This window comes from Ptychodera flava, chromosome 9 (assembly GCF_041260155.1).
Source record: "Ptychodera flava strain L36383 chromosome 9, AS_Pfla_20210202, whole genome shotgun sequence".
Classification (NCBI taxonomy): Eukaryota; Metazoa; Hemichordata; class Enteropneusta; family Ptychoderidae; genus Ptychodera; species Ptychodera flava.
This window is the reverse complement of record NC_091936.1, coordinates 14,324,701-14,350,940: the sequence shown is the minus strand read 5'-3', so window position 1 is coordinate 14,350,940 and position 26,240 is coordinate 14,324,701. Positions and strand designations below refer to the sequence as shown.

The window sequence follows — 26,240 nt, the reverse complement described above, 5'->3', positions numbered from 1 at the left end:
TAGAATTGTCCTTGCAGCGATATTCACAACAACTCAGGGAGATCTCATAATATTTTAATACCAGTATACAATTATCTAATGAACTGCAAATAATATTCTACAATTTCAGCAAAAAAAATTTCATTCCCTGTATAATGACATTCATCTCCCCCAGATTTCTTGACATAATTCCAATCCAATTTAGATCCACTACAAAATTGCTTTTTCCTTTAAAGAAACTGTAATTTGCAGTTTGGTAATTTGAAGTGAAAAGGAAAATGGAGAGAAAAATTGCATTGTCATACCGGTATAATACCACATCTACTTGCCATACACGTTAACTTAGGTCATTATCAATGAAAAAATATATACAGATGCTTCTGTTGTTAGTGAAAATTGATAAAAAATTTATTCAAACTTGACATAAAAAGTATTTGACAGTTGTTTTTTTCTTACACCTGCCAAGAGTACTAATATACTGAGCAAAGGCTCCCTCAAAACAAGGTATTTTGTGTGGTGGGCAAACCCCTCCCCCCACCCCCACACCCCCACCGCCGTTTGTTGGGCAAATTATACATATGTGAAAAGAACATATTTTCACAACAAAAGAACATGCAAACTATACATTGATATGCAAATAAGCAATTTTTCCCCTGTGCGTTTTTCTTAAAGCAGTGGGGAGTAATGCAATGGGGTTGGATCTTAACATCCATTATTTTTCTGAAATACCAAAAGACTTTCATGACATTCCTCAAACTTTTATCTATTTAATGAAATATGAAAGCATGTATAAATTATTCTATTGATCGATCAATCATTTTATTTATTGATAATAGCAATATGAAACCCTGGTAGGTTGGTATATTAACCATTTCCTCCTCATATTCTCTAGATATCTCCTCGTAGCAAAAAGAGCAGGACAATCCCACGATGCATGATTACGTCTCAGAAATTTTACCCTAGATGTTGCACTTTGGACACTGTCTCAACACTGGTTGTCATCTGAGAGGTGCATTGGTAGCACATTTCAAGCCCTTGGATTAAGAACTTACACTGAAGACAGTACAACATGGAAGACAGCTCTTGGACGACTCCTATTCTGAATACTATCAAGCCAAGTTTGCTTTTCCGCATGAATACACCAAGCTGACAATAGGGGCACTGCATACTCGGAGTGTCTTTTCTTTATGTGTGTACACACCATTGTATCAGCTAACCACAGAACGTTCTATTCACTAGTGTGTCAACATGTTTCCATACGATCACCTGTGAATTGGCCGTCAATGCTACGAACACAGATTCGTTCACTTGGCCAGATAACAAACAAGAAATGTACTACTTTATGAAGAATGGGAGATAGTGAATCTCTCTTTTTTTCTGTGGAAGAGAATCGACTATAAGTCATGTATCAATTTCCTGAAAAGAAGATCAGAGGCCTGTTCTTAAACAGCAACAGTCATTTTGGAAAAAACCACATCCTTTTCAAAGAGCCCTTACTGGGCAGAACTTAACGACGGCTTTTCCTTTTGAGCAAATCGTGTCACTTCAGGCCCATCAAGCCAATGGAATGTCCTGCTAACCGCAGTGTTTACTTCCACATCAATAAGAGACATCCCTAGGCAAGAGAAAGTTAAAATGAATGACCGAGTGGCAAAGAAATAAATATTTGCACGTATTCCACCAGTTATTGCGGATAATATTTGGGAAAACTTGCAAACAAAACAGGTCTTTTATATTCAAGCTCCGTTAGCTGCAACGTTTGATTTATTTTCAAGTCTTTTTGTTCTGTCTTTGAATAATTTCTTGTTCTACTTCCAAAAATCACATTGGAATACCGAGTGTTTCTGCCTGTGTTATGTCCACTGTTTTGTTGACAACTGGCTTTTGCCAAGGCTAGAATTCACTTATCATTATCATAACAAAGTACAAGCATTCAATGAATTTTTGCTCAAATGGCTAAACACTTAGTATTCAACATCCTTTCGGTAGAGGAATGAGAAAGTGCATTTCTTTTATGGAACGAAAATCTGGAAATGACACAGCCAGTTGCTTTTACTGTTGAGGGGTTTTTCCACAGGTTTTTGTTTTGAATGTCAACTTCAAGTTCTTAAGCATGTTAAAACACCTACTACTAGTATTTAGCTTGTCAATACAGTGTCTATACATGTAAAATGCACTGTTATTGTTTACATTTGAATTCTAGTCCGGACCAGAATTCATGTCTCATAACTTAAGACGCATTCTACACATGTACAGGCTGAGTTGACAAAAGCTGACTACCGTGCATCTCAACATGCTTTGGGGAGTAGAACATGAAATTATGGTTGACATTTAAAAGAATATCATAAAATCAACCAAAGTTACAGCTATTGTCCCCTCACAGTCTCCTTTCATGCTGCTCTATATACCCACAAAACATGACCTTTGTATACTTTGCATGTACACTGATGTCAGGTACACATAACACAGAAAATCTTTCAAACAGACTATGATTGGTAATGCTTAGGAAAAGTTAACTGAGGAGTTAGACATCAGTAAATACAAAATGTTTATTTTTTTTTGTTAATGATGGTTGTTTGTTTGTCAATTTTTTTCTTTATTCATTTGACATACAAAATTTACCGCGTTACTAAAACTTAGAATTAAATCAGTCACAGCTGTACTTTGTGAAAACTTTCCATTTTCCTGATACACCAGAAGATCTACACTTGAAACAAAAGGCATAAGCAATATATATAGTCACAGAATTGCACTAGAAAAGGTTGTTTATGACCAGACAAACTAATAGGCAAGACACAAAAATCACTTGTAGTACAATGCAATGCATCTTTAACATCATTACATCCCTGATTTTGATTCGGAAATCCTTAAAACAGCCCACAAGTTGCTTGACCCAGTCTTAGTACAGTCCTTGGGTACACACCTGCTAGAAACTACATCCACTGTGCATAGATCAATGGGAACAGAAATTCACATTTTGGTAGGCTCATTTACTATAATTCTGTTTTTTTTATTTTCTAGAGTAGCTGGAACATGATGAGGATCGAACAAACTAGAATAGAATCATGTTTCTGCAAGATTGAGGAGTCAATTCATCACCGCTTTGTTTGCACAATTAGATTCCAAAAGACAAAGTACTCAAAACACGACAAGTTGTCCTTTTAAAATTGTGTGTGGTTAATAAGAAGGCATTACAAGTCTAGCTCTGAGATCAATATTCTGAACGCATGTCCTCAGAAAGGGCTATCAGGAAGCTGTTTGCTTTATGCTTGTACAAACGGACAGACTGAAATCATGACTAAATTTGTGTTTTGCCAAGTGCATTCAAACACATATCAGCTAGGGGACATGGGAACCTCAGCAGACAGTGAAAGCTCTTATATAAAACAAACAGCGTGAGTTTTGGCCTTCTGTTGGCCATGGGGGAACAAGGGTCCTCGAAAAACTCCATGCATATGTAGTAAGGCCGTGTCTGTCTTCTTAACAGGACAGACTTTCGCTGCCCTATCTAGCAGCTGTAAAGAGTCCTTACATATTTGGAATCATGCAAATGAAAAACGACTTTTTCTCAGAAAGGATACTGTACACATATGTTGAGGACTGAAAGAAAACTCACTGGTCTTTTAAGGTAGAATGCACCTCAGGCAAAGATATTCAGACTCAAATTTATACAATTCTTTTCTGATCTACCACTTGTGGAAGCTAAGATATTATAAAGCTCTTGAAGAAAGAAAAAATTTTACTGTCATAGTTTTTCGAAATACAAAAACTTTATTTTTCCCCATAGAACAAACAAAAGGATGGCAGCCATTTTGAAATTCAAATATCAGTGAATGTTAATTTGTTTCTCTAGTTGTACTAAACTTTGCATGGTGACCCCTGATTTTTATTCCTGATTTTGTAAGAGAAATGGCTGGACGTTTCATTGAGGAAAGATAATGAAAAAGTTTAAGTCTGACTTTTGAGGCACATACTACCTTAATAGCCTATCCAAGACTACCTTGAAACATTAATTTGTAGGGCTACATTCATTGAAGGTATAAATGTAAATGAAAGGGTGACTTTCCATTTGAAAGATTTATTCAACAAATATTTACAAAAGTATAAACTTTCACTTGTTTATACCGACTATTCACAACTACCTCTCAGACATATGAAGCATTAAATATCTGCAGAAAACCAGAAATTTAGCACAACTTGCCACTGCAAAATCTGTGACAAAATTTAGGACACACTCTTCAAACATGCATTACATGTACATACCGCACAACTTGTGTAGGTCATTCTGTCAGGTGCAAATCCTTTGAATAAACATTCCTTAAATTTACAATATATGTAGAACACGATATTTAAATCTACGACCCAATTAGTAAACAGGAGGGACACTGATACTGTGTTAATGTTGCTTTCTTTGGCTGTATTGTATTTTGTATTTATCTTCCACCTCTTCTGTGTACAAATATCGCACATCTGACATTTTCAGTTTCCTCATGGCACATACGAGATGCTATTTTAGTTGAGACAGTTAATATGTGTTAGCACACAACATGGTGTGTTACTCACAGAAGAAAGTCTAAGAGTCTACTCCTTTTGAGAAGTCATTCAATTTAGTCCGGTGGAGACCGAAAGCACTGATCGCGATTTGTAGGCTTGTTACTAAATATAGCGCGCACATGCAACACTGGCTGCCACCAACAGAAATTAGATAAATTTTTAGTGTTTGCTGCTACATTTACTGCTGCAGCTTGTGGCTGAATCTTTTGACTCGTGATTTTAACAATTTAAATAGTAACATCTGCAGTCACATAGAATCAAATCGTAAATCCTGTGTGCACAATTTCCGATGGTCTCACCGAACTGATCGAGCAAACATTTCATTTTTGTATGTTAATGAAAGAAGTCTGCCGTCATTAGGGATCAGCCGTAGTTAAGTATCATTTTGTATTTGATAAATTATTCTGACAAAAGGCTACAAAGTTCAGCACAGGGATTTGACAGACAGTCTAGAAGAAAACGTCAAACAGCAGCCTGGCGATTTTCCCCGAGGACCGAGGACTGATCAAAGAGACTGCCCATCCCTGCAAATCTAAGCTCGATAAATCTCTAACTACCATATATATAAATGTACAGATCTTGGTGATGTAAAGAAAATTTCACCTCAGCGTTAGTTCAATTCGTTCAGACTTCCCAAGCCTTGAATCTACTAAAATACATGCCATGTGTCGGTTGTTATATAATCATGAAACCATGGAAGACATCATAAATTTTTATTGTTTGAGAGCATTTATTCCTTGCAGCTTAATACCTCTTGGATTCAGTATGAACAGCAATTCATACTTTCTACCTATAGGCCTTACACAAAGAATATGATGCCGCGCTTACTTATTTTCCACAATATCAACAACACATTCTAAATTCTTTTCTTCACACACCACTGAATGCATACATAGGTGATGGAAATCTTGAATATAATTTGCCATCACACAACTGCACTCTACACTCTTCTCTCCTCAGTACTGCTTCGAAACTGTAAATTTTTAATACATGATATAGTCAACAGATGCATATTTAGACACCAATAATTCTACCCAGCACTGGTAGCTTGTGACAGTGCAAAGTACATTTATAAATATCCAAGACTGGTCTAACATCCACAAGACCCCAGACAGTGCAAAAATTTGTGTGACTGACTTAAAATCAAGCCAATGATTGATTACACAAGTGAACTTGATCAGATCTCAAGATCAAGTGAAAGAGGGTTTAAAATCTTGGTAGTTCAGAATCTGACATGAAGTCATTTTTGTGCAACCAAGGCTACAGTGTACAGAGGTCCCATCAAACTATCGCACACAACAGCAAACTAAACAATGATGGGTACAGGGGTGTCATAATGTTGCCACTGGATAATTTATTGTCTGCACAGCCCACACATCTGTCATACACACAGAAAATTACAGGAGTGAAACAAAAAATCTACAAACTTTGTGTATACACAAAAGGAAAATGTCAAATGAAGTCCACTCGCTGCTGTATGAATGCAACCTGCATATAAACTAGATTACTGGTGGGTTTCAAAGTTTCAGCATTAAACTTTCTAGCTTTTGATAAAATTTCATGCCCACATTTTCTTAAAATTTGCCTTGAAGAGGTAAGTCTCACTGTCGTCTTCCTGCCTGGTGGGCCTTTAACCAAAGGATAATTTTGAATTGGTTTACACATATGTAATAACAAATAGAATATAGATATTTCCATAGACTGGAGCTAATACATCAAGCTGACCCATGCAGTCCTTTACATGTACATCGGCAGTGACACTTTTGTTTGGAACAAATTTTACAATATCTACCTTACCTTACCGTACTATTTGAGGTTACATACTTTCTTTTCAAAATGCAAATTTAGGTGGCTTCAAACACAAATTCTCAAAGAAAAGATGGCGAATACAATCCCAACAATGTATAGTATATATTGTCTGTCACATTACCACTGTATTAAAAATTCAGACAGAACAGAGCTGACAAGAGAACTTGTGGATATTGACTGAGGGAAGGGGTTATTAATTTGTAACCAAGATGAGCAATCGGGACGCGTTCCATCATTACATTAGTGCTGAAGTACAGTGTACAAGTATATCCATGGAATACCTGATATGTAACGTTGTGAACTTTTAGAACTGTTCACACAAGACAACTCATAAATTATTTTTGATGTCCAACAAAATGCTGACGTATGCAGAAAATATGCAGCTCAAATTCATCCCTGTACAGTACACGAGTAAATAAGATGCTCTCAACTTCAGCAAACCATAACCACACTATTATTGGGGTTTGTTTTTTTGTTTTTTTCTTCTTTTTTGCATTGATAACTGAGTTTGCGGCATCATCTGTATCCCTCACATTGTAGAGAAAGTCATGCTACCTGATGAGGGTTTTCACACATTGCTCTGTTTATAGGCGATAACTTGTTGAACAAAATGGATAATTTCATTCAATCCAAGAGTATCAATGGATCAGCTCCCCTACCAAAATGTAAGAAATTGCATCTTTTCAACAAAGGAAGAAATCATGCTATTCATTGGCAATGACTTTGATGACGGCAGCAGTGTTCTCGACAGGTTGGAAAAGAGATGGGTGCTCAATCAATTTGTACATAAGACAATTCATGGCAAAACTGCTTGAAAACAAAGCAATCACTCAAAATCTTTTATGGAGAACCCTGGGAAACGAGCCAGAGATTTTTACTGAGTATGTCCAGATATTTGCCTGGGTTTTCAATGGTAAAGAAATGCAGCGCTAGTAGATGCCAGACCAATTGTTGTCGTTCCCACAAACTACATATCTGTGTTCCCTGGCCTGAGCAAAATCACTGTATGTGAAGAAGCAACGTGACCCAATTCTTTGAAGTATCCATGCTGTGATTGGCTATGTACAGAGAGCAAATATTCCCATGAGATAGATACAGTATGTGTTAATTACTTGCGCTTGTGAGGGGCATCATTGATTTGCAACAAGCTCAAGTAGCGCGCCAGTCGCTGACTTGTTTTTCTTTTCTTTTAATTTGACGAAAAAATTTCAAAGGAATCCTACAACTTTCAGATTACAAAAGTATGGTAGTTAATTTCATGTATGCAATGTTTCAACACAAAACGTCGGGCTGTACCACAAATGACTTCTTTTGAGTACAAACATATGGAAGACAATATAACGCCCAAGGATTATTTTCACACATCATCTGATATTGGTACAGCAACTCTATCCCTTCGGTTATCGTACAATCTCCCCAACTTTTCAGAATTTATATTTTTTACGTTTGATGAGTGAGTCCTGAGGTCAGTATGCCTTTGTGAGAAGGGAGAATTTGCCAAAATCCTATCAGAGACACTTGAAGAATTATAAACAAATGCCTCCCTGTTGACATAAATTACTGAATTCTCACATTGTGAAGATAACGCTGTTCTCAATTACACGTTGCCTGTTTGATTTCTCCGCTTCAAGCTCAATATAAGCTGTCACCATTTATTCAGTTCAGTCGGTACGACAGTTTCTTGTTCTGCTTTGAAAATCAAATCAAAACGCCTGGTGTTCAACACCAAAGCCTGTATGAATGAAATGTCCTATGTTTATGTACACTGACAGAATTTTAGCCAATACTAAAATTAATTTGTCCATGCTATATACTGTACATTGTAATTTGTCTATGCTAAATATTGTACATTGTACATGCTGCATTGCATAAATCTTATCATCTATACAGGAGTGAGATGGACACTTTCACAATTGAAACAGCAAAGCAAATAATTGTTGGTGTGGGTGTGAGTGGGTGGGGAGGAGGTTCTCAGAAGCTGAAATAAGGAATTTTTCATCAAAAAGAGCTTTTGCACTTATAGTACAGAAGGGTATTCAAAACTATGGAAATTAAGTGTTTCAGAACGGAAAAAATGATAAACAATTGTCTTGAATATAACTTTGAAATTATCTTGAGGAAGCCTGCAGACTTGGCGTACATGTATTGAACCTGGGCCGGAAGACACTAGTTAGGATACTTTCCTTATGCAATCTTTCTCAATTCACTTCAAAAGATGAACTCAGGATTGTGAACTGTGGGTGCATAACATGCCAGAACTAGCATAATCCTGATACTGCGTCCGTATTGTGATTCATAGAAAATCGCAACCTTGGAGGTAAATCTACTCTAAGCCAATACACACTTTCAGACTTCATTCCAAAAAAAAAATTTTCCCGGTTTTGTCTTATCACTGATAAGCCTTACCTTTCAGATGAACAAAAACCATAATACAAAAGGAAGAGATCAAGTTTTTATCATGACATACCCACGCTGAGAATGTCAACTTTTATTCTAAAACTTTTATTCAGACACACTGGATTTGTTCCTGTAATTTTCTGAAAGAACTCTTCTCTGATGTGTCGAAGTGGAAGAATCGGTTCATTCAAGAACAAATGTGATCCGTGAAACCACAGAGACAAACTAGATGATTCAGTTTGTGCATAATATGGCAGGAGGACATTTTCAACAAATCAAAAATTTTCTTACGTAACACATACTGTAACTTACAATTTGAAAGCTGTGTCAAAACTCCCCACTACATTTCATTTTGCACAGCTTCTGAAGTATCAGTAATGTATTCATTGAGAAAAAGTCAAGATTTTTATTATTAAAAGAGTGAAAAACTAGCCTACCAGAGCGATCACTTTGTCTGACAGCTGTAGTCTAAACTGAAAATCACATGATTATGTAGGAGCGCTTACACAAAAAACACATCACTCAAAGTGACTCACTGAAAAACGTCTCGCAATTTTTCCCACCGCTCAATACACTCCAGAAGGGTTCACAGATACAGTGATGAATTTCTTCAATTCCACATCAATGTCACCATACGCAAACCTACACTCTTAAATTACAACACAGGCCCAACAGGAATGCCAAGTGAAATTGATTTACACATTAAATGGATGCCTGGATTATGCACAAACAACAACTGAAAGTTCAAATTAAACACCAACATAAGTCATTTCTTCAGGGTATTTCAAAACATGCAGTTGTCTATATTTATTGTCAAATGGGTTTCAATGACACACTTTCTTAATTATTATGTCTGCTGGATTCCTTTCTTAAAAACAAGCGAACATTTACCTTTAGAAGACGTACCGACATGAAAATTTTGCATATTAATGAAATATTTACCTAATATATGCCGATTTGTCCACTCGACTTCTTAAAATTTTAATGAAGAAAAAACATTTATTTTTGAAACAACATACACAGAAGAAATTAAAACTTTGCATTTGAATGGGAATATCATGATAAATAGGAAGTATTCGATTCAAAGCAAATGCCATGAGTCTGGTAAAGAAAACATTTCATTCTGCGCCACATTACTGGTTTATTGGAAACGACATTAAGCTGTACTGAGAACTATATAAAACGTGAATGTTCCCCCTTACGTTTTCATATATCAGATACTAAAATTATCAGTACATATCAGCCGTACTGGATGAATTCAAGAGTCTCACTCTGTTGATGAAAGATTTGGGACTTCCTTTGTCTGGGCTAGGGAGGGAGGTGTTCAATGTGAATTGTATAATGCAAAACCTTGTCACATCTGGACTCAGAATTTTCAAGTCATCTATAACTGTCATTTTCACCATCCTATGCATCAGGGCAAAGTGCCTGCTCACCTGCCCATCGTACTTGACTCCCTGTGTTCTTGCACAGCGTACAATTCTGACACAATAGTAAGATGATGTTACGTAAAGATTTTATATGTTCCCCCCCATGATAAAAAGCGCAATTCTTTTTCCTGACATGGCATATTAGCTTTAAATTTCAGGATATCCCTTTGTGTTGTAGGCGTATCAGATTTCTACAATCTCACTGAATTTTCCTGTTCAAAGTGAAACGCAAACATGGCGATCATCTTCCGATATATTAACACTCCCTTACTTCATTTGAAATTGTCTCATTGTGGTAGTGTTTTTCAACTCAAACACTTTTTAGGTCTGAATCTAGAACTTAAATATCAACACTATTTCATAATCAATTTAATGGTGCAAATTCAATCTAGGTTTAACAGGAAAGTAAAAATTTTCAGTCATGCTTATATGAGATTCACATTGAGTGTGGGAGACAGATGTACAGGAAGATTATGGCTGACTCCCCCATCAATCTAAAATTCAGTCTGGACACCTCCATAGTTGTGAATCTCACTGAGAAGCTCTTCCTTAAAATACTTTGTAGAATCTTTTAAAAAAAGCTGGCAAATTCCTCATGTGACTTTGGTGATCTCCCAAAACTGTGTATGGTCTAGTGGTTTTGCAATAGGGTTGATGTCACTGTATATTATTTTATCACATGTATACAGCTCCACTGATCGGCGACTTCAGTTTCAAGTTCACCAGTCTCAACCAATAAGTGGATGCCCCTCCATGTTTACACTCACATCTGGAATACAACAATGCTATACACACTCTATTGACTTCAGCACAAGATTCACAAATTTATCATACTCACTGGCATTCATTTGATTTTCAATGAAGCAATCGTATCCCAACCATACTGGCAGTGACACTCTTACATTAGCAAAGCAGATTTTTCCAGATTGCAAAAAGACAAGACGCAAATGGCATTTGGTGATGGTGATATGACAAAGTCAGAATCGGATAACAGTGAATGGAAATCTAAATCGAATCTTGGTTCAAAGGCTGCTTGAAACAATCACAACTTTCTGTTCTTTGTAGGGAAGTTCTAGCCTCAGTATAGGTTGAGCAAAAGGGCAGGATATGCATTGAAATGAGACCTAATTGCTGTAGGGCTTGCTGAAAATGATTGTGCAATCTGACCGATGGATTAACTGCCACATTGCAGCATGTATCATGAGAAGGGGGTGGGGGAGAAATATGCATAATGTGGTGAGGGGGGAAGTGGACCTTTATTCCATGCCAGGTATTGTTTTGCTACTGGTTTACTTTTGGACATGTCATACATGTCATACTGTGTGTTCAGTATAATACAGAACTGATCACTTCTGAAAGTCAACCCAGTACCAATTGCAGAAGTTATGCAGAACTCCATTAAACTGACCCCAACCTACCCTCTAACCTTTCACCTCTGCCTAATCATGCATTAAAAAAATGACAATTTGCTTTCTTTGGCCATGATTGGGAATTCCAGTGGTCACCGTAATTGCCAACAAAGAACAATTAGCTGGTTGTACACAGCGGGTTGTCTTAATCTGCTTTGAGATGTATAGGGATTTCAAAGCCTACACCAGTCAATTTTCAGGTCACACTGGAGAGCTTGTGTTTTCCAGTGCATCAATTGTCTTCCTAACACAGGGATAAAATTCTCAAACAAGTAGTTAACCAAGTACTGTTTTTCATAAAGCGACCATGGTAATGGCCATGGGGGGGGCATTTCAATCTACACACAAGGGTGGGAAATAGGTTGCATAAACTGCAAGGACAGGAGAAAGTAGGGAATTTCCGACTTCACAAAGATTACAAACCCCTGGATTCACACACTGACCTCCATGACACAGCAATGTATTCTGACATGTAGAAAAGACATGGGTGACAAAGTTAACACTGACAGGCGTTAATCCCAGCTCGCATTTTAGGCTCACAGGAGCTGCCCTTACTCAGATATGCACAGGCGCTACAATTACACCTCAAAAAAAAGGCCCACCCAAGGGGTCTGAGAGACATGGAAATTGGATCCATGGGCCTCAAAGGCATTGTGAGACTTCAGGAATGTCAGGGCATGATCCCTGGCTTCCCAGTTCCTAGAATTGTACTTCCTCTGAATTGAGACAGGATAGAGGCTAGCATTACAATTTTAACATCCTGCTAAAATTAACATTCGCATGTGAACAACTCAATCCAGAAATCGGATTTGCGAATACTGCTGACTCTGCACTTTTCACCCTTCAGAATTTGACTTTGCTTGTGAGAGAGTAACAGTGGATGCAACAAAGGTCTGGCCATGGACTGTCAAGTTCAACTGACTGACAGATACCATAAAACATGCCCTCTTCAGGATAACAGCCAGGCATTCCACTGTTCCCAGTTTTGACACAATAAGACTTTCTACTGTGCTTTACACACCGTACATAAAGCAAACTAAAAAATCAAGGGTGAAAAAAAACCTCATTCAACATTACAATATGGCAATTCAGAAACTGTCTAGATTGTTTGTGATATGTATTAGTTCATCTGAAATACATTATTCAAATCTCTGCATTTGAGAAAGTGTTGCAACGAATCCATCATTTTCAATAGTGATGCATAGTTTGGCATAGTTTACCTTGTTGCATTAAACAAACAGCCTAGAATCAAACCAGTTAATTTGGGCCTCTGCTGTGCTTTGCAGTTTGCAGAGTCCTGAATTAAATGGCTAGACTCTTAACACTATCATTGTGAGAGGGTTATGGACCTTGTCTAGTGATTTAAATTACAGTGATATTAAACTCAGGTGCATAAAACTGTCCTGCCATGACAATCAAGCTTTGTCCATTTTGCAATGAAAATGGCTCATTAATGGCATTAAGCTTCAACTTATCAACAAAAAGATTTAAATAAAGAGATGGCGGCGAAGGGAAGAATAAAATTTCCTTACATCAATGTCATTCTTAGATTTACTGAATGATAACTTCCACTAAGGGCAAATTAAAACACACCATTCTGTCTCCCCTCTTAAAACCCCTTTCCCTTCCTCCTCTAGATCAATTTTTGGACCGCCGACAAGTCATTCGTTGTTATCTGTACAGTACAATATGTCTCATGTTTGCCTAGTGCATGACAAACAGCTGTAAAGCAAGCAGCAACACACAAAAATCAATGTCACAGCATCGATACGGCAATAATTGACAATGTCAACCGACAATTTGTGATACCAGTACTAACCTCTGGTGCTTAGCAACCAGCCCTGGCAATGAAATATGTAAATGAAAAAAAATGTCTTCTGACAGTGACACTACCGATTCACATATTGACATATCCCATTGAAGGGACAAAGTCGGACATTTTTCAAGATTTGTTTGATACACGATAGTACTTATAATATTGTTTGACATGTTGAAAGACACTGAATGAATGGGTGACCATGCATATATTCGAACCTGGTTTTAAATAAATTAAATGAAACCATTGCAAAAATGAATTAATGGTCATGACCATTAATTTCGCCATGGTTTCACATATCGTGTCTAAAACCAGGATTGAATATATGCATGGCCACTCATTCATAATCTTTCAATGTGTCAAACAATATGAGTAGTATCTCGTATCAAACAAAATTCATGAAACATGGCCAACTTTGTCCCTTTAACCTTACACCTACAAACAAATTCAACAGTATTTAAACAGTTTCAAATCCCTAAAATTCAAGCAGTCATATGGGAAATGTGTGAACAGTAATTAAAATGCTCATGTTCATTTGTAGTTAACAACTTATGGTGTTTGGCAAAATAAACACTGAACTTTTAGAACTACATCGTATCCAAGAGTCTTAGACTGTACATCACAGAACTAATTTCACAGATTACGAAACTCTTGAGTTTTCCCTTCTGGTGAGTATCCCCCCAGCACTTCCTTTTATTGTATATTTAAGAGAAATCAGATATTTCATTCACAGGTTTCAGAAATAAACAAACACTGCTGAAACACGGGTGTTCTGTGTGATATTCCACTGATTTGCTGATGGAAAGTGGTTGACTTTTCCCACCGTGGGATAATCCTTTGATTCCTTCATTCATTGCGGATATTTGCAAATATGTCAGTATATAGATAATCGGACAAGGGTTAAATACTATAAATATGCCACAGATCACTGTGGTAAGGTGTTGTCTGAAGTCTGGTACAATGTTCCAAGTAATCATATCTAATATCACTGACATATATATCACGGACATACAGTCCAACAAGGCAACACCCCCCCCCCCCCCTTCCCAAAGTATATCATTTAGTACCCGGTAAGTAAGTATCATTCCCCTGTTGCATTCTGGGATTGAGTATTGTAGATATCACATGATGCCATATCAATAAAATGAACTAGAGTAGAGAGAAGTGAGGTCTACACATCTACAGATTCATCAATCTTCCATAGTGGATATTGAGAAACTGCTCCGATATTAAAAACAAAATATTTACAGTAAATAGTGAACTAAATCCCGCCACCAAAGTGCATCATGCCAAAAAGAAGATCTTTCAAGGTCATATATTTTTTAAAGGTAGCATGAATGAGATCTTTCAAGTATCTCCACCCAGGCAACATGGTATTCTAGTTTGATATTTTCAAATGGAATGTTGGCAATTGTTACTGCATTCCCAAACCCCCACCCACTCACTGTATGTACTTATGTCATGTTAAGAAACAAAAGAGTCAAATTCATTCAGGCGTACAGACTTGAATCAGGGTCCATTGTAAAAAAAAATACCTGAGAACACAAACTTCTTTTGACATCTATATGCTAATAGTAATACACTGCGACCTCTTTACATAACTTTGTGTAATGAAGTATTATCCCTGAATCCCCCATACAATCTTTCTTATACCTCGATACATGTTATTAAAATTTAAATGATTATTTATGAAAAATGAATGAATTTGGTGCAGCAAAGATTGCTTATCTTGAAGTTACTACGATTTCATTGTCCAAAAGATTTCAAACACAGACATAACTTCCGCCCTTGTTTTGTATTAATTCCATTATCTCGATTTTTTTTAAACAAAATATAAGAATAATTTAAATTCAGTAATTTTGTATTCCTATTACTTTGTTTGTTACAATATTCCTTGCTACCAGCATGTCTAGTCTAGTCTCCTCCAATGAACCTGGAATGAATAATTATATGGCAACAATGGCTTTAAAATAATTTTTAAGGACGTAAAAGCTGCAAAATGATAACAAAAATACACTTCCTGAAAGCCTACAGTTTGATTTCAGCTTTATGGCATTATACTTTCTGATAACAAAATCCTGACATTATATCTATGCAGTTTTGTCAGAACTCATGTAAACATGAGAGGGCTGGTCTGAATGATCGGTTTCATTACACGGTTATCAATGATCAAACACGTGTGCCAATCACAGGACAAAATGCACCCTGACAGGTGGATTCAACAGCGCCTATTGGCTGCTCCAAATGTATGGTTTTCCAGACATTTCTGACACTTCACACAGAGCCATAAGTGATAAGCATGAGCTGGCTTACGATGAAGGGTAAATGTCTTGATTTGTGCTGCATTGATAATTTGTGTCATCACCCTAGACTATATTTGAACTTTTGAAGTGCCACTTGAGAATGTATGCCATTTTTACCTACTTTGTTTTTTTGCTGGTGATGCATCAGGAAGCATCAGATTTAAAGCAATTTAATTTTATGTTCAAAATGTATACCTTCCCTTTAGACAAATTGTTACAATAATGTTTCTCTTGCACAATGTTGAGCAAAAACAGCAGAATCTCTGGGACCAGCGCAACTCTACAGCCAAGCCTGCCTTTACAATTGATAACAATGGAGTATATTGACATACACCTGCAAGACTTTGACAGTGTGTGAGGCTGAGCATGTCTAGAGCTGTACTGCATGTTATGCAAAGTTTTCGTTAAAGTTTCCGCAGCCCTGCTGCCAGCATGCAGAATGAATCACTTTATACATAAAATTCATGGGAAAAATTCTCATACCAGCAAAAATAAATGCCAGCAGAACAGAACAGAGTTCTAGTTACTAGTATTTGTTTGGAGAAAACTAAGAAGTTTGCTATCACCTTCATTGGTCTAGAAAATGCATATTAAAACTAGAGACGCTGGGAGAGAAAGAATTTAAAGATGTTTGAGGTTTTTAAAGGCAGTTAAAAAATATACAAAATGTGCATGTGTGCGCAGTTTCAATTTCGGTTTCTAAGTATAATTATAAATTGCTGTCCTTCTATTGATTTGCACCATCCTCATACAGTGTGTAAATGGTGACTTTAGAAATTAAAATTGCTTGCCATTTAGCATCAGTTAAATTAGAACAAGGGCATTCTTATTCTATTTAGCGCCCCAATTGAAAGAGGAAACGCAACTGCTGTAGACAATGGCAGGGGTATGTGACAGTCAGGCAGGACAAAGGCACAGTATGCATTGCTTTTTGAATCGCACTGCCATCTGCAACATACTTCATTCATTCGTACCTTCATTCATTCAAAGTGATGCCTTTTCAGAGGAAAACAAAGCCCCTATGTACTTAACTTGTACACAAAATTCACACTTTATCTTGATATGTGCACTTGTATTTGGTTCGCCCTGGGCTGACCCTAGTCATCGGTCGCAAATGAAATCTCGTCTGCTTTATATTGTAATATTTATACAGATTTGCGCGGAACCGAAAACCCCTTTTTGCCCCACTTCCCTGTGTGAATTTCGCACCACTCTAAGGAGGCCTTTCAGTACACCCCTAGGCTTGTGTTCAGCCCCAACTCAACGCCCACACTCGCAAAATTTACCTTTTTCTCGTTTCTTTCGCTACTTTTCTTGTACTTATTCCCGGATTCTTGATCGTAGTCGGCATTAGTGTCACTAACATTGTTGTTGTTTGTTTGGTTTTCGTTTTGTGTATCTTCCTTGCTAGTTTCGGCGTTGGTCCGCTCGGATGGCGTATGCGACTCGGCTTTCAACCCGTTCACTTTTACGTTCACGTTCTCTTCTGTCTTGTCTTCGCCGCCCTGACGGAGAGAAAAACATGATCGTGACAGAGATGGTGAAAAAATATCGGTCTCCTAAGCTCTTAACAACGTAGAACGAACGCGTTGACCGGTTCCGGGTTTCGCAAAGTGTATATAGGCCATAAAATGGACCCGGCAACATAACAAAGCCCAGGCGATTCAGGTCTAGCTGTCACAACTTCACAACATATCTATATCTATGTGTACGGCGAACACTCCATTTAACTTTTTACCTTCTGGATTTTGCCGGAATCCGTAAGAATCGGGCCATGTTTCCTTGCTTCTATACTATCCTTCTGCATACTAGAATTATAAGACACGCAGGAAGTGAAATCCACAGTATATAACTAAGTGCAGTTGACAGCCAGCAGCGGAGAATGGAAGATCGGGAAGTTGGGCGTTCAATCACACGAACCCGAACTGACTGCAGTGACTAGAGTACTATGAAGTGACACTGCAACGTAAACAAATCACACGTGCGCGTTGCAACAACTGATAATTTGGCAAATCGCGGCACCGCAGAGCACCGCTAAGCTCGGTCTACGGCAAAGCTAGATAGATAGTGCGGCAAGAGAAGGAAAAGTGAGATTTCCCGCAGCTTATGTGGTAATTTCAAGGTCACGAAGGATGATCTACGTTATCGTTTCCATCACAATGCAGTGATCGCATTTCATCGCCAGTTCCCGCCTACTAACCGCTTTACTTACTCATGATTATATTCCTACGCACAGCGCCGTCACTGGCACTTTCTCAGCGGACGGCGCCCGCTCGGATATGTGCTAGTCTATTTATATTACAGCAAAAATAATATAAAATAATATCCCTCGAGTAGCTTCTTCCGGTCTCTGCCACGGTAAATTAGACAATTTGTTTCTACGCCAGTTTCATTTACTTTGTACCATGTTTCAAAATATTCTAATTACAGCAATAGGCTGTTCAGAGTGTTCCAACTCTTCAGCACATAGCCCAGGCTAATTCTGGTTCCTTCGATTTTACAAACATCTTTTGATCGTTGGGACCGGAAACGACATTTGTATCGATGGAAAATGCAGAACTGTTTACCTGTATTTTCCGAGATTTGGGACAATGTTGAAACAAATACGGGATGTGGAGAAAGGTATTGCAAAAAGTAGTAGCAAGATGGAAATTCATATCGCGAAATGGAGACTGAAAGATGTAATTTTATGTAGGCCTACTTCACTACATAGCTGCTGCTTTAATATACTTTTAATTGCTTCAAATTGTTGTAAAAGCCATTCTTGATTAAACTTCGTTCAGTTCTTCTCATGCTGTCTGTGTATTTGGTTTTGAAAATAAAAACAACATCAAAAAATGTATTCAATAAACAAATTCCTCACTTGACCATTTCTAACCGATGCTAACCGATGAGGGCTTGGTAAGCACGAGTACAAGTGCCGGACTTATAGGACGACTATGAGTAGCCTAAACTACACAAACAGAAAGGCCAGGCAACCGTCGGACTTTGCCAACCACAAATTTAGGATCCTTAGTCACAGAAAGTGTAATTCGAAAGCCATCAACTTCAAAACCTCAAAGTACATAAATGGCTTACGTCAAGGGAAAAATTAACGATGACATTTTAAGAAGGGGAAATTTTAGCACGTGGTTTTATAACCTCTCCGATAATTTCTTTACAAACCAACTATGCATAAGTTATTTATTATAACTCTTTAGGTCGGTGATCAATTTTTTTATTTTTTTTATTTTTTTGACGGGGCAGGTATAAAATTTATCAACTTTATCAAAAGCGAATTGACCGACTTGATAAATATTTCAAGGGAAAATAAAGAGCTAACACCATGTAAATATTGAATGTCAATAACGACTTATGTGAGAACCAGGGATTTAGGACTGCCGCTTTAAATAAAACGCATATATCAAAAACCAGAAAAAAATTCTCACCTTGCTGTTTTTACAAAGACAATATTCAAAAGCGTGAAAATAGAAATTCAAACGCTCTTCAAATATCTGAAAAAGTAGGCCCAAGTCAGAAGAATGTTCTAAATATGGATATATCCTTCCGACCAATCTGATCAAAAAACTTAATCTCTCAGACATGATCATGTTACAGAGGAAACGATGGGAAATACAAAAAAGTTACAGTTAATAGAGCTCTAATAATTGAAAGATAGATACCTAAAACTACGGGCGGTACGGGTACGGTAAAGAAGATATTCAATAAAATGCGATCCTGGATAGAGCTTCTACAACAAGATAAACCAATTCCTAAGAGCTAATCATATGTAAACGAGATTGTAATCAAGCGAAGATAATAGAGAATGGTCATTATTACGCACTGATCCGGAAGTACGACCTCATATCTATGCATTGCCTTCTGATGTATGGAACGAGGGAGACACCGCGACGGTTTGACCTATTGTTGGCTCGACAGTTGAACAGCAATTAAATAAAATTTGAAATGTTCACTCATGTTCTCGTAAATTAGTTCCGGTTGTCACACTGTTGTCTGCGCATACTACTACCGGATGCTGCAACTATCGTAGTTGCTATCTTGATCAATCTCGCAAAAGTGTTGATTTACATTCCGAACATGACTAGCGCGATGAGGGCGTCTTGCAGTGCCCATCGCACGCTATACCCACGATTCAGTGGTTGGAAGAGCTGTCTCCTCGAAAGGCTGATTCCAGCCAATAACTGGAAAATGGACCATATAGATGTTGCTATGGAAGATGTGTAATAATGGAGAAATAATACACTTTTTATCCCATTGGTACTCGGTATCAGTTAAACTCAGAACAGCTAGGAGAGATGCAAAGGAGCTAGATGAAAATCAATTATTTAGGGATGGACGGTATAATATTGGTGGAGGGGTCTTGAAAGATTGACTTTGGAACGTTATTTTTTTCTCCGAGCTTCAACTGGAATGACTTTTTTCAGATGTATGAATTCGAATCCCGCCAACCCTCACTTCAGCTCTGAAACGAATCTCCCTTTTTCTACGCGCGCTGAAATGCCAACATTCACCGTTCTTTTCTTCACATTACAGGACAAAATAAGGAAATAAGTGTAGAGCAGGCTAGTACAAAGTTTATGTGGAACTAGACTTTGGGTAAACAACATCTGTTTCAGGAATATGGAAAGTTGGAAAGAAAATAGACGCAGACTTTACTGCAGCAAAATTAGTGATGGAGACAAATACAAAGTCGTCGAGGTACCAGGTCGCAATCTGTAATGGCCCTGTCACACCCTGACGATTTTGCCAGCGTATGCTGGGCGTAAGTCGAATACATTATGGTTAGGATTTGCATAAGTTAAGAGCACGCTGAAGCACGCTGGTATTTTGTGCATGCCATTGCACAAAACTTTTCGACTTATGCCAGCGTATTGCTCATGTGTCCCGCACACGAGAGCCATAGGTTGTAGATAGGTTATGCGCTCGTTGGCACACGTTCACACACGTTATTTAAAGTTGCTCATATTCGGGCTCATATTATGCGTCGAGATAATTGTCTATCTCACCCAAAACGGATTTCAACCTGTGAGTACGTTATGAATACGCTATGTATACGCCACAAATTGAAAAATACATCGTTAGCCAGCGTTTTAGAGAATTTTTTTATACGTCGGCATACGCTGGCTAAATCGTCCAGGGTGTGACAGAGCCCTAAGAAAACCACTACCATTGCCCTAGTAGTGATAAATTTGTTCTAGGTAGTAGGCTAAAAGCATGTGGCACAAACCGACTAAAGATTTCTTGGAAGACTCTAAATACATAGAGTTGGTGGAATACTGAAATGACACGTTTAAGTCCAATTACTTAGGGTGGTTAGGAGTGGATGTCCAAATCCTGATACAGAAAATTTTGAATTTTACTTATTGAAATGGGGTTATTTATAGGTTGCCATTTTGAGTGTTTTTAACAGAGTGTGAAGACTCAAAACATGTAGACACAAAACGATTTCCCATTATCACCTTATCAACAGAGACAAATGAATATCCCCATAGAAAAAAATTCCATTTTCTTTTCACAATCTTATGCAAAGCATTGCAAATCAATGCAAAGAAATAAAAACGTATAGCTTCTGCATACGTATGATACAGTAGCGATTGAGATTTCTGTTCCAGAAGTTTGTGTGATACCTTGGTTCAAATTTAGGGTATGGCTACTCATTTTGGAATGCAGCTTCTACTTGAAGATATTAACTGGTGTATCCTATAACATCGATAAATCACAACCCTCGTCACCTTGCATTGCAAAAATACTTAAAGTTTCTGGACTCTGAAAAAGGAAAATTCTGGGAACATTCAACAGTGAGGTGAGGTCGGGAACCACTTTATGTACGACTTTTGTACGATTGTACGGATAAGAGCAACGATGGACACAAGGTATATCCGGCAAGGCTATGTGGACAAGTTGAATTGAGTATTCAAGATGTTTCCAGGTGTAAGGATGAGAAACTGTAGCAGAATTACATCAACTGATCATGCTACTAAACGTTTCAAATTGAAACACTGAGTACATGTAAAACAAGATTAAAAGATATGTAAATATGATGTGCCAGAGGGGCACGCAGAAAATTAAAGATGAACTGTCGATGCATTATTTGTTTTTTTATGTCTGCTGGCAATCTTTCTTCGTTTTTTTGTTTTTCTGTATAGTCCTTGGCTAGATTATTTACAAGGCAACCTCTCGAAATATTTTTTTAATCTTCCAAGCCTCCCCCCTCCCGACGATATCAAATGGTCCACACATTAGAGAAATGGTCGAACAAGTTCCGATGTCAATACCATCACCGGAATACATCGTGTCTATGCGTGTCTCTGTCATTGTACTAGTATATCAATCGTCATAATTCATATATTCGAGGATAAGATCCACATCGTCGATTGAAAGGTCTTCATGTCAATAATGGATTAGAACATGAATGGGAAGTTGTCTCTCTTCATGGAAATGCATGCCCTTGGATGACTAATTTTCACACTTTCAAAATCGTATAATTCCTCGCAAATGCTTCATATTTGGGACCGTATGTCAAGCATTGTTGAAAAGAGAAAGTTGTCAATGGATTGGGGGTGGGATATTTCCTATAACAGAGACTGGCGCCGTTAGATTTTTAAAATGTCCGTAAAATTCAATTTACACACGCTTCTCTCTAAATCAAAATGTGCATCCAGGATTTTGTACTGTTGATTATGAGGTGAATGGGTCAAAGTTAAAGAATAAGAGAAAGTTCACATCTCTCATTTTCAAGTTTTAAGTTCACGGTACAGGATCTTCGTATGTCGTCACGAAAATGATTATGAATTACTTTGCTGCGTCTTGAATCTTTACAAATTACATCTATTTTACTCAAAAGTCAAGCACGAATGAACTCAACACGATATACTTGCTTGATGAAATGTACGGGGGGTATTAAGGTAATATGAGTATCGGAAGTGAAAGACTTAAACTTTTGCTGAAACTTGCCTTGAAGAAACCACTCTCTTTCAAAATAACAAATAGGTCAGGGGTCACTGTGCAAATTATGGTACTAGAGAAGCAAATCATCCGATATTTTACTGATATTTGAAATTCAAAATGGCCACCATCCTTGTGTTAACTTTACGGGGAAAATTATACTTTCGATTTTCATCAAAATTAAGCTGATCAACTTTACTTTCTCCAAGAGCTACAAAATTGTAGATCAGAAAGTTATTTGAAAAATTCAAGAGATCTGAACATGTGTCACTGAGGTACGGTGCACGGAAACTATGCAACTCGTCAAAGTAAATTCTCTGATCATAACGATGCGACAGGATAGCATCTGGAAAAGGAGCATCACTGAAAGTAAATGAGTACTATGGCCTAAGAGACAGACATCGCAATGTATTATATTGGGTATCAACAGGATGTGACGTCACAATGTCAGTGGATATCATCACGATGTCAGACAAATGGGTATTATCACGATGTGATATCATCACGATGTGACGTCACAATGTCAGTGGATATCATCACGATGTCAGACAAATGGGTATTATCACGATGTGATATCATCACGATGTGACGTCACAATGTAAATGGGTATTATCACGAGATATCACATTTGTCATCGGGATGTGACCTCACAGAGTAAATGGATATCATCGCGATTTAACGTCACAATGTGAATTGTTATCATCACAGTCACTGGTGAGCTATTCAGCTCTGGGACTATTCGCCCCATAGACGTGTGTACACAAGCGGGTTTTTTTTCTCGCTTATGTACACACGTCTATGGGGCGAATAGTCCCAGAGCTGAATAGCTCACGAGTGACTGTTGTTATCATCACCGTGTAAGATCACGATGTCGTGCAGTGGGTATCAAAGCAATCTAACATCTCTGTGTTTGATAGTGGGTGTAAACGGAGTAGAACTAAATTGGTATCATGGCAATGTATACAGGCACAGTGTATACCACTGCAATATCTGCATGGATACCATCGAAAGGTATATGTATATGTTGCTGGGGTTCCGTAGCCCTACCACTCCCTTTGCTGGTTGCCCCACTCCCCCAACACAACCAGCAAAGGGAGTGGTAGAGCTACGGAACCGCAGCAAATGCATATGGTACTATCACGATGAGAACATGTACCATCACAGAGTAAACGGATGTTTCAGAACGCGGGTGGGTATGATCGCGATATGAATACGTTTATTATTTCAACGTATTGCACGTATTGGAATAATATTGCACTTGTATGGGTACCATCATAAAGTAAGGGCGTGTCATCAAGCCGTAAATAGGTTGCAAATGTATATTACTTTTAGTTTTATCATGCCAAATATATCGATATTTCATAATCTCAATGATGATGATTATAAATGAATATTGTATACCAGGAACCAATGTCTCCCTTGAGACTCTCCATATTCGCACACAATATTTCGTTTCATTTTCGTCTTTGCTATAGTATTGGGCATGGTGGAAAACAAATACGTTAAACAAATAAAAATACTGGCGGTAAAATATAAAAGTTATAACACAAATTAGTTATTTGGTTTTAGTCCAAAATAGGGCACAATTTCAGTGCTAAACTAAGCGAAGTTTATATCATGCCATTTTGTTCAATTTTTAAAAATATAAAACGTACTTTATATCATTATACTAATAGCGTGAACCTTACTGACTAATCGAGCCCGCTAATGTATGACAACATGTCATATATACAGTCACAACTTTGTATACTGCTATGGCACTGTCGTCATACTGAGGCTAAATTTTAATATATTATGGCTCTGTCAATACCAGTGAAATTTGTGACGTCATCCCTAAGATTATTGATGATAATGTGTCTAATTATCAAGTATTGTGGCCCCAGAAGTTTTCTATATCAACAAATTCACTGGCATTGCCAAAACCATAAAATAATACCAATAATGTATCCCTACCGGCCCATAATGGACTCAAGCAAACTTTAAATTTGCTCTCCGTGATGTGCTCGGCTTCGTCGCGCCTCGTGGATTATGTTGTGCAAAGTTGGCTGTCGTCCAGGAGGTCCGGTCCGGAGGGGGCATATTACTATATCTCCTAAATAAAAATCGATACGATCCCTATTTCAAAGGCATAGATGATTTAAATGTTCGAAGATTGCAGAGATAACACTGCTGAGCAATTCGATGATACTACAGGCTCCCAAAGTTTCGGGATTGAACTGGTTTCATTTTTTTCAATTCCCTGCAGAGTTGTCGCTTCACCGCAATTATGCGTCATCTGTCGCAAATGTCGTGACAGATCGTCTCACACTTTCGAATGTAAGGAGCGAAAAGTGACGCACTCTGAGGATGTGTGAATTCTCACCGCGATATCTGGTATTATACAATGCAGTTCGTTTTCTTGTCAAGGAACACATGACCATAAGTCATCGACAAGAAAATTAAGCAAAAGACATGTACAGTACAGAGACTATTTTCACTTGTCTGAAGTTGGTATCTGTCGACTGTATTTAAATGCCATTTGGGAACCCTGCTTTTTATTTCTTTTTTTAATTTTTATTAGATTTCAGTAGTATAAGGAACGTAGTAATATATTTTAACTAACCCTGCTTTTTATTTCTTTTTTAATTTTTATTAGATTTCAGTAGTATATAGAACGTAGTAATATATTTCAACTAAGAGTTACAGCCGAATAATAAGCTTATCGATCAATTTCAGGAAATTGGCAAACCAGAAATCATAAAAAGTTTTGAAAACATGATTAATTACATGTAAAGTGGAACAAACGGAAGCTTTGCAACAGAAGCAACTCGATAAAAAACAAAGGTGGCAAAGAGAAAATTAACTCTCGGCCAGTTTTGCCAATTAACGAATGCACCTCTGGAACTGATATTCAGACTCTTTTGCTGGCATGATGCTTGGGCCAACTCATTTTTAAGCTTTTTGAGTAAATGAAGTTCGTGAAAATAGAAAAAAATTAATGTTCCCCCGTAGATTAACATAGTTATAGCGGTCATTTTGAAATTTAAATATCGGTAAATTTGGGTAATTTGTTTTTCTCAGAACGGTAAAAAGAGCGTATGACGACCACAAAATAGTATTATTGATTTTGAAAGAATTAAAGGCTTTCCTTGGACAATGTTTGATCGCGTCAGAGACGCGAATTAAACTGGAATTAAATATAGTCTGTCCTGTCCTGTCAGGGTGCTTATATGTATGGTTTAGGTGTATATGCCTGAATATGAAAGAACGTTTTTGACAGTTGAGGATTCGCCTAGCACTTACCAACGTACACTATTGGTCCAATGCACATATGAACTAAAGCAATAGGCCAAATAATGCCATATTGACGTCGCCAAAAACATAGACCGACCACGAATTCTGTCAAACTTTCAACCATACTCTCAACAAATCAAGAATAAAAATCATGGGTCACCTTGCAAATTTTAGTGATAGTTAAAAATGGCCGCTATCCAGTACCTATGTTAATTCTTAATGGGGAAAATTCAATTTTCGATTTTCAAAAAACTAAATAACATGGTGTTAACTTTACTTACCCCGAGCCCTTCAAAATGAGGACCAGCAATCTGTAGGCCAGAAA

The 26,240-nt window shown here is 37.6% G+C and overlaps 1 protein-coding gene across 8 annotated transcripts in view; it reads right to left on the bottom strand.

The window, feature by feature from the left end:
* LOC139140086 (RNA-binding motif, single-stranded-interacting protein 1-like) overlaps nucleotides 1-17,910 on the bottom strand; it is a 118,003-nt gene extending 100,093 nt beyond the window's left edge. For 2 of the 8 annotated variants that reach the window (XM_070709094.1, XM_070709093.1), the window contains exons 1-2: nucleotides 17,436-17,863; nucleotides 16,984-17,202 (exon numbers count right to left, since the gene is read on the bottom strand). In XM_070709094.1, the coding sequence (XP_070565195.1) occupies nucleotides 16,984-17,202; nucleotides 17,436-17,504 (288 nt within the window). In that variant the 5' untranslated portion in view covers nucleotides 17,505-17,863. Of the gene's footprint in view, nucleotides 1-16,983; nucleotides 17,203-17,435 lie in introns of all 8 variants that reach the window. The other 6 variants (XM_070709098.1, XM_070709099.1, XM_070709096.1 and 3 more) reach the window with 5 other exon arrangements.
* Between the last annotated feature and the right edge of the window lie 8,330 nt (nucleotides 17,911-26,240).